Genomic DNA, 10,254 nt, shown 5'->3' on the forward strand with positions numbered 1-10,254 from the left:
TTCTAAAAACTCCTTGTCGATAGCCTGTGCACCCTTAGGATTAGTCAAAAAGCTGTTCCTGGACACTTTGTGCCAAAAAAAAAAAAAAAAAAAAAAAAACTCAACTTTTCCCTTTCCTCTCTCGGAAATGCTTATATATTTATTAAATATAAAACATATGATGTTTTTAACTTTTTATCCATATGTTTTTAAGAATAATTATACGAGGAGCCATCGAATTAGAAAATTTTTCTCTTGAATTATTTGAAATGCACTTTTTGTAAATTCCTTGTTGATGGCCTGGGCACCCTCTAGATTAGTCAGAAGGCTGTTCATGGACACTTGGAGCCAATTAAAAAAAGAAAAAACTCAACTTTTCCCTTTCCTCTCTCGGAAATGCTTAGATATTTATTAAATATAAAACATATGATATTTTTAACTTTTTATCCATATGTTTTTAAGAATAATTAAATTGCAAATAATTTTTTTTTTTTTTTTTAAAGTTGAAATTTGAAACCCAAGCTTGGCCCAGCCCATGAACAAACTTGACCGAAAGAAATGGACCAAAAGAAAGGTGTAAGGGGAAAAACGATCTTCGAATGATGGGCCCTTCACTTTCAACAAGTTGTTGGTGATAAAAACACTTAAAAACAACGGTTAAAACACACACAATTACATATTCCATTCTATTGAAATGAGGTTGTTTTTTGAGTCTATTGTATGTTGATTTTTCAGGCAAAGGTGAGGTTGTATAGATCGAGATAAATTTCAATCCTTCTAAGTGTACCACTCAAAATTTACCGTTAGTGTATTTGTGTTTGTGTTTTCTAATATTAAAAAAAATACAACTAACTGTAATTTTGAGCGGTACGATTGCGAGAGCAGAGTAGCATCGCCCTATATTAACTGTCTGTTAATTACATTTATCTATCCAAAGCCATATCCATAATTTTAAGAAGAAGCTAACAAGCAATGGAAAGCTTGATTTGTGTGACTCAAACAATGATATAAATTAACGTAGCTGATTGAAGATAAATACAGCAAGGAAAAGAAAAGAATAAATAGTGTATTTTCAGTCCAAGTGTGCAGTTCAGCAAGTGAAAAGATCATTGGCCAATAAGTAAATGAAACAAACACATGTATTTCATTTCTGAAACTGCTGATAGTCTTTACATAAAGCTCAAGTTTGTTAATTATACATGAAATCCAGATCAAGCACAGTCTCTGGGACTAGCTGATATCAATTTTTGCACTTCTCATGGGAAAAAACAACAGCAGCAGATTGCTACCTCAAAAATGGTTGCTGGACAGGATCTGGATCAAACAAATTATATATGATTTCTATCATTTTGCGATTTCAAGAAACTTACCGAACCAAACAGCTTAGACGCTGAACAACGGGTCCATGAAGCACGCAAGCATAGCTATACTTGGAGAAAAAAAGGAGCCTATCCGTTTCGATTCTCTAATAATCAAATGATGAGAAAGAACCAGCTATCGTTTTCCAAATCTCAAGCATTTGTTGTGTCTGTCTTCCGTAAAGCTTGAGTTAGAAGTGAGTTGTTTCGTCGGTCTTGTGAGTGAGAGTTTCTCCATTGCGTTTACAAACTTGCGCAAGTGCTTAATATATTCGGGATAAGTTTCAAGGTTGCAATGCCCCCCACCCTTGACCCATAAGGGATCGTATTTTTCCTTGGAAAGTTCCCATAAACGCTTTCCATGGGACCAATCAACAATGTCATCATTTGTTCCCTGCAAATGATCCATCATGGGAGATGCCATTCGCCCATACCAATAGCAGTCAGTATAAATCAAATTAGAACCATACCTTAAATCAATTTGTAATGGGCAAGACAGAAAGCTATTGTAGGAAGTAAGGCCGGATAGAGAATACCATAGGGATGACATAATAGGGTTCTAAGGACAAAGAAGAAGAAAATAGATATTCCTTATGAATGAAGCAGAAGAAATTCAGTTTATTGTTCCTGATTGGATTTGCTTCCCGAAACATAGGCTGGCTATGGGGTTTTACTCATTTCACCAGCATAACTACAGTGACAAAGTACAGCAGCTGGCACTTGCTGGTCACTCCAGACTCTTCTTCATACAAAGTACAAAATAAACGAAGAAACAAGAAGAGTTCTCATTGTTGATAAATGAAAACCTCCCCACATGTGAATTTCTGGTATTTGAAAAATAATAAATCCATAAAACCACCATCTAACCAACTGGAAACCGAGAAAAAAAAAAGCAAATCCAACACAAGTCCAAGTTCTTGATATTTTCGCAACAGCCACATCCTTAAAATCTGATAGAATTACAGACTAACTTCCTACCACAAAGAGATTGACGACCATTTCTACTTCTTGTACTTCCCCCTCTCATTAATTGATTGGCATCAGATGTATCACCTCAAGGTCATCAACTTCCAACAAGAACTCCTTGAAGGTTTACAATTCATGCAAAATAAGCCGTTCACTCTCTCTAAAAGTTCTGCATTGTCAGTTTCAACTCTTGAAAATACACTTCGGTTCTCTCTCATCTTTGACAAGATGAGAAGTTACTAAAGGGTTAATGAGAAGTCCAATCAAATGAAAATAATTCTGTCAATGATTTCTTTGCATTTTCCTGTATCTAGAGGGAAAACTTGAAAATTTTTAACCCTATTTTTTGGTTTGAAAGGAATAGATCCACCAGATTTCTTTTTGCTTATTGGAGATTCCAAATCTTAAAAGACTCTGCCTTTATTGCCACAAGTTCAGAGACTCCTGAAACTTGGGAACTAATTCTATTCTTCTGTTGCATTGTATTAGAAATAAATACATTTTGATAAGAGAGAGATTCAACAGAACCTATTCCATTGTATTAGAAACAAATACATTTGGATAAGATTCAACAGAACAGAAGGTGATTAAACATTCTATTATGACTATACAAACAGTGAATTTATGAAAGCGGGAGGAAAAGAGCTGAAAAAGAGGGGAAAAAAAAAAATCAAGGATTCAAAATTCAAACATAGTTAACGACCAAAAGGACAAAATATAACAGTGCTTGGGGGTTTCTTAGTGACCGCATCAAATGGAATTGTCAGTAAATTACTTGGCATGGTATAAAGCATGCAGTTTATGAAAGAACGTTTACAAAACCAAAACATCTAATGAGTAAAATGAAACTAGAAATGCGATCGAATCATATCTAGAAAGTAACTGGTAGTAAGCACTAAGCTCTAGACTTTTAACCTAAGATTTTAGGAAAAATTAATTTGTATAAACTGCACTAAGAAAATAGATAAGAACTAGAATATAAAGTTCTGTGGGTATATAAACAAACGGAGAATTTGACAGACTAATTAAAGTTTTGGCAAGAAATAAAAAAACTTACATGTATAACTAAAACTGGACAGCTGACATTCCGTATTTTGTCTATATTCTGAAAAGAATGAAGGAGTCTTCCTCAATACAAAACCAATTAATAAAGGTTATAAAGAAGAAAAAAAAAAGAGATCCAAAGAATACTTTAATCAAACTTACTTTAAAAATGTCAAACCAAAATGTCATCTTGACTGGATATAACACCCGTATGCCCGAAAGAATGGCGCTATGAAGAACAACACCTCTCAACTTCTGTAACCGAGAAGCCAAATGCACAGTTGGTCCACTTCCAACGGATTGGCCATACAAAATCAAATCCTCTTGCTTAATTCCATATTCGCTTTTCAAACAATTGTACACAGCCTCTATGTCGTAATAGGTGTTGAACTCAGAAGGCTACCACGATTGAAGAGACAACACTTAGAAGGTGAACATATAGACAAATAATCTAGAGAGATATTATTCTTTAGTAATTAACTCAAACTCTGCACTAGATTTTCGAGGCAAAAGAAAACAGCAAATGCAAACTATCTTACCTTACCAGTCGATGCTCCATATCCTGAATAATCATAGCTGCAATATAATAATCGATACCAAGTAATTAATGAAGGAAAGGTTCGTCCTACTGCTTTTAATGAACAAATGAATACAATCAGGCGCCAAAATTAGGTTTTGAATAATCGCATCCCAGAACATCTTCTCCATATGCAACCACAGTCAATAGAAAATAAATAACAGCCAAAAAATTGAAGTGGCTTTCAAACACCTTTATGTAAAATTATCCATGATTAACAGGGAGAAATTGTAGACTGCAAAGTTTTGAAAAAATCAGACCAGAACCATACACGCTCTATTCTCCCATATTTAATAGGCATCTTCTTAAAAGTTCAATCAGAATAATACTATTATACTCCTTTTTATTCTGCGTCAGTTTTTTCCCGACAAGTAGACTCCTAAAGCCAAGTAAATAAACGTGTATAGTTATAAAACCGTCGGCATTAATGCTGAACACAGCACCACATCACGTATGGTTCCATGGATCGCCTTCTCAATCAATAAAACTCATGCATCAAATAATTCTCATATGTGCAAGGGCAGAGAAGCAACAGGAGGGAGGTAAAAAAAAGGATCAGAAATCAAAGAAAAAAACCCATAAACATGAAAACGGAGAATATTTTGGAAGCTTAGATGGGGAAAAAGAAAGAAAGAAAGAAAGCAGTGAAGAAAAAGTTGGAGAATCAAAACCAGAAAATAGGTTTCTAAGCAATTACACAAGCAAAACGGCAAAATAAAAAACTCATTTTTTTATGGGACGCTATCAGAAGCAAGGGATTCAAAAACCCGTAATACAACAATTGATAGACTTTACAAACTGGGAATTGAATCAATTAATCCTCAAAAATAAAAAATAAGTTGCTCCAATAATCCAACCCCGAGAAGAAAAATAAAAAAGCACCCAACAGAGCATAGAAGAGAACAAAGACCACCCATTACGGCTATGATCACAAACCAACCAACCTGCCAAAACCCAAAATACCTCATGATATTGACACGCAGGTGAGCCCTAAGCTCGATAAAGAGCTCGTGCATCTGACCCAAGTCAGCAGCGTTGCCATGTGAGTACAGCAACGTGAACCGCGCAAAAGGGTGCCTCCAAAGCATGGCAACGATTTTGTTCCCGCCCTTGGTGTCCAGCAAATGCACGTCCACATTCTTGTCCGCCGTCACCCCGGGGAACGCCAGCCTCCCATCCTCTTCCCTGTATATGTCATAGGTTGGCGGGTCTGGTGGAAAGAAAGCGAATTTGGCAGCCACGCTCGACGTCACATTGCCCATTTAACACGTACCCAGTTCAGAAATGGAGGTCAGCAACACAACCCCGTTATTGTTTCAGCATATGGGATTGAGGCTTTCTCTTGGGTTTTCAGGAAAATAAACAAAAATTGTTTCCTTTTCGTGTTTTCGGTTTTTGTGATTTTTTTTTTCTTTTACTGGGGATGATGAAACTAACGGGAGGGTTGACAGAGAATAGATCCGATCTAAGCGGGTGAGCTGGAAATGGTGTTATCTAGAGAGGAACAAAGACCCTGAAAAAATTTGAAAAAAAAAAAAAAAAAAACTAAACCAATGAAAGAATTGGCTATGTTTTTTAGGAACATAGAAAGTTGGAAACCATAGAGGGAGTTCTTGGTGGTGATGGTGATGATCTGTACAGCTCTGTTTTTGTGACTTTGAGGAAGAAGTTACAGAATGACTGTTTTAGCCTTCATTAGATGGTTCAATTTGTTGGAAAATGGTTCTATGGGTTTGTCCAAAAGCTTGGGGCCATTGCATTATAAGAGTAATGCATGTAGTAAGATTTGTCAAAATCTGTGTGTCCTTTTGTGCTAAGATAGGTGTATCCCTTGGTCTATACTCTATATATGTCCTAGTTTATTTCAAAGTTACACAAAGGATATTCCCTTCACATAACTATAATTGAGATTTTGAATATTCCCATTGACATGTTTTCTTTTCACTGAGAGTAACCCCTAAACAACTATTGCACAAATCAATTATATTGTGATATGATATATTTTGCATTCCATCATTTGATGATAAAACTATAACTTGATAATGACATAAAAATTGTTTATGCAAATACCACCACCTATTAGAAGGTGTTCAATTCAGCTACCTCACCAGAAGTATTTTAAAATGAGTTTTATTATATATAAGTAAGTTTGTGTATTAATCTGTGTACTAATATTGTTGTCTTCATATTTCAAATTCAAATTAACATTATTTTTAATAAAATCTACTTTCTGACTAATTATATTGAATGAGAACACGTATTAGTATGCATAATTACTTACAATTAGATTTTTCCTTTTAAAATTATAGAAGATTTTGACGTTTCATGAAAACCTTGAAGTTGTATGAAGAGATTATCTAAAACAGGTGGCGCTTAACTTAACTGCAACAAAACCATGAGAACTAAATTAGAGGGTTGTGATGAATGCAGAATGGGAAAGATCACAAGATGAAGAGCTGAACGGCTATGATTTGGTCAAAGACTAACGGGATCTTCAGAGAGACAGGGGGGAAAGAGAGGTTGGCAGATTGGGCGGTCAAAAATGTCAGAGTCAGAGAGTCAGACATTCCTCATTTCGCTTTGCGCAGCTAATGTTATTTACTCGTGGACGTCGGTTTGGGGGAGGGTTTTCCTGCTTTGGAGATTGAGTCAATTCCATAACTATCCTTATTTTTCTACTTTGACCATCCACAATAACCCATTTTATCTTAGTTTGGAAATTAGTTTCTATTTTTAAGCACATTTTGGTTGCAGCATTATCTTCAAGGATAAAGGCAAAACTGTTTTATATGTCTGCTGATAATTAGTTTATAGCTGCAAACACTTTATTTAATGGATGAAATAATTATTATTAGTTTTAATTTGGACTAAGTTAGTGAAAATATATTTGATTGAGGTCCAACTGAAGAGGGTCGCTGAATTAAGGACTCATGATATTTTTCAGTTTCTAATGAAAATTTTGAACAAAAACAGAGCCTCATCATAGTTTTGGTGAAAACACAAAATCTGCAGACACTTAAAGATAGTAAATATCCTCCATTTTGTCAGATGGATTTCACATTTCAATTGCAATGTTATGTTGCAGTCCTTAGTGTATAAAGCTTATTTTTATTTTTATTTTGTCAGAACCTCTCTAAGGTAGGGTTCTTCGGATCTACTCATACAGAGTAAATCTAAGTCCCGTGCACTACATCTTCAAAAATTTTCCTATGCAAAAATGGTTAAATCGGTGGCTTTTTGCCAGGGGTGTAATTCTAAAGAATTATTTACATTTATGAGGTGTTGAAATTTAAACCTAGAAGAGAATAATATCTCAAAAATCGAGACTTTCACTACTTGAACCAACCCCATCTTTTATGTGAAGTAAATGTGTAGGAAAGTTTTGGCTTTGGATATGGAAATTGGAGTAGGTAAAGAAATTAAATTCACTAGCATTATAAAAGTAGGGGACCTCTGGGGCTTTAAAAGCAGGGGACATTTAAAACTCTGAATGGAATAAAGATAGTAAATATTCTCCATTTTTCAGATGAAATGTTTGCATCAGCAATAATAGTATCCATCAGACAAATAATATTTAATATAAGTCTTATTTGGTGGGATGGTTGGTTTGAATGTGACTGTGTAATTTGTAAAAACTATTTAGTAAAGCTTTACAAGTTCAAATTCTTTCTTAATTAAAAAAAAAAATGCTTGGTTCACAAATTCTTTGGGATTGTAATTTGTTTTATTATAAAATAGATCTGACGTAACACATAATATCATATTAATTTATAAACTTATTTTTTATACTTTTGTTTATTTCATAGGCGTAGTATTTCTTAAATAATTAAATCAAAATTTTCTGTATAAAAATTAATACAAGCAAGTAGTAAAGTTTAGTCCAAAGAAAATAATGGGTCAAAAAGCCCATGACTGCTTAGAAGTTGGTGCACTAACCAAAGAGAAAGCAAAATAGAAAAAGGCAGGTCTAAATTAATATTTATAGACAAATCAAATTTGTGATGTTATGTCTGTCATGTCCATCAAATGCAATTTGCCCATATTCTAATCATATATATTTATATTATTAGAGTATTTAATTGAAATGAATGTTCTAAGCAGAGATAATTTGAGAGATTACTCTTCAAGCACTGACCGGAAACATTACAAAACTGCTTTAGAATGCTAACAAAATTTAAAACAAATCTGCCCATCATACTGATAACATATGATTACTGGTTTACAGAGACTGACTAGCCATTATTTAAAGATATATCATTGAAGAAATCTAGGAAATGGAACATCACTTTTTCAGGTGAATATTACCTTTTCATGGCAGATATTGAATAATATCATCAGATGGGGGAAAAAAGAAGGCTGAATTGCTGTAAGGAAAAAGATGGATTTGTGAGCATCACATCAACAAAAGAAGGGTCAACCTTCTGCACTACTACATCTTACCTGTAAAGGAGCTAGAACCCCATAAATGCCATTTTTTGACCCAACCTGATCCAAACCCATGTGCACAGCAACTTAAAGTGTTTCAGGAAAAGCAATGTGCATGCGAACTATGAACCTTAGGTTGTCAAGATAATGTAGGATTAGATGGGACATTGAATCTGTGACACATTGCTGCACATTCAAGCAATTAGTTTAAGATTATCCTTTGAAGTTCTATTCGTTAATACTGCATTTTGTTCAAGTTAGCAAACCACTCCGAACTGATCAGATTAGTACGGATATTCCAAGTTAGCAAACCAATTATTAGACAAAAAAATAAAAGTACAAACTGTACTGTGTACTATTCTAAGATCTCTACACCACACACTACTTTACGTAACATAATTTAATTTAGAAGATAAATTTTAAGATTTGATTTATAGAATTTGAATCTTATAAATTAAATATTTCTATTTTAAGTGATGTGGATAATGTGATTTACGTACCGATTTGATAATAGAATAACTCGAAATACAGATTTTGATAAAAAAAAAAAGAGTGTTATCTTGGCCCCCTCTACAAAATTATTTTGATCTTTGCATCCGTAATTTCAACTAAAGTGAAGGCTAGCTCGCTTTGTGCCATGCACTAGACTCTGGTGGAGGGATGTCATTATTCATTAAGCCTTTCTCATCAGTTCCTTGTTCATTGATCAATCTTTTGACCCTAGGAACAATGGCCCCATTCAGGTGTATAGTGTTGTCATACCCAACTGCCATCATTTTCCGAAGACCATTTTTATATGCCAGCTTGCTCTTTATGCATGTGACCGAACACAACCAGTGGGATAGAGAGCTTGGCCAGACCCTTTTAGGAGGGATAAGGCTAGCTTGCGCTAGCTCTGCACCAAAAGATATTGCTAGGTAAAAGAAGTTAAGATGATCTATTTCATATTAAAATACCTGGGCAAACTGCTGCTATACAAAGAACTTCATTTTGCTCCTTTCCATAGTCGGCCTCAATTTGTTGACAAGGTCACCGAGTACAGCAAGTCAACAGGCACAGCAGGATAATTACAGAAAATCTTAAGTCACTTTTGAAATTAAAACCTCGAAAGCAACCGGCCTTTACAGTTAAAGAGCCACCTTACAAGCTTGTGACCAAATGTTGTGACCAGTCATGAAGTTGAAAGCTATGTTTTAGAAAGGTGACCTCAAAGTAGTTCACAAGTTATGACTTGTATAAGTGATATGAATGGGATGCTATGAATGCCTAGAGGTATATATTTTTACAATTATGAATGTTATGTTGAGTTTGTGAAGCTTAGTTTTTTCTTCTGTCGGCTCGATTCAATGACCTTACCTAACGAAGATTCGTTAAGATTTTTTGATAGATTTTCAATGAGTCAGACAGAGAGTTCATTCGACGTTCACTCGAGCAAAACTCTAGTAAAGAGGTTGCTCGACACCTTGTTCGAGCGAGTAACGCAATAATTGAAAAATTAAGGCTTTCGTTGTACAATTCCATATATATGTTTATTATGAACAATTTGGTCATTTTGAACATTATAATTTCGCCGTACATTGTGCTTTGATATTCCTCAAGAGAATAAAATCATTTGACGTAGGCTTATCGAATCATGTAAACCTTTGTGTCAAGTGATTGATTTCTTGTTTTACCTTATTGTTCATGCATTGCTTTTCACAACGTGTTATGAAAAAGTATGCAAGTAAATAGTTAAAGGAGGTATAAGTAAGGAATCAATTGAAGGTTAAAGCTGGGTGAAAAAGAAGACGCATCAAGAGTGTTTTTATTATGCAAGTTCTAAGTTTAAGTTGCGTATGAACTTAAAAAAAGGAGTGACATAAAGCTATGTATGAATGTAAGTTGACATCTGACATGCACATAAAT

At 34.5% G+C, this 10,254-nt stretch overlaps 1 protein-coding gene across 1 annotated transcript; it reads right to left on the reverse strand.

Moving 5' to 3' along the window:
- Window positions 1-1,100: 1,100 nt before the first annotated feature.
- On the reverse strand, window positions 1,101-5,668 carry LOC121243406 (alpha/beta hydrolase domain-containing protein 17B-like). Its single transcript, XM_041141527.1, has 5 exons — window positions 4,888-5,668; window positions 3,887-3,923; window positions 3,510-3,746; window positions 3,361-3,408; window positions 1,101-1,731 (listed from the first exon to the last, which is right to left on the reverse strand). The coding sequence occupies exons 1-5, from the start codon at window positions 5,184-5,186 to the stop codon at window positions 1,474-1,476; spliced, it is 879 nt and encodes a 292-aa protein (XP_040997461.1). The 5' UTR covers window positions 5,187-5,668; the 3' UTR covers window positions 1,101-1,473.
- Window positions 5,669-10,254: the final 4,586 nt, after the last annotated feature.

This window comes from Juglans microcarpa x Juglans regia, chromosome 8D (assembly GCF_004785595.1).
Source record: "Juglans microcarpa x Juglans regia isolate MS1-56 chromosome 8D, Jm3101_v1.0, whole genome shotgun sequence".
NCBI classification, from domain to species: domain Eukaryota; kingdom Viridiplantae; phylum Streptophyta; class Magnoliopsida; order Fagales; family Juglandaceae; genus Juglans; species Juglans microcarpa x Juglans regia.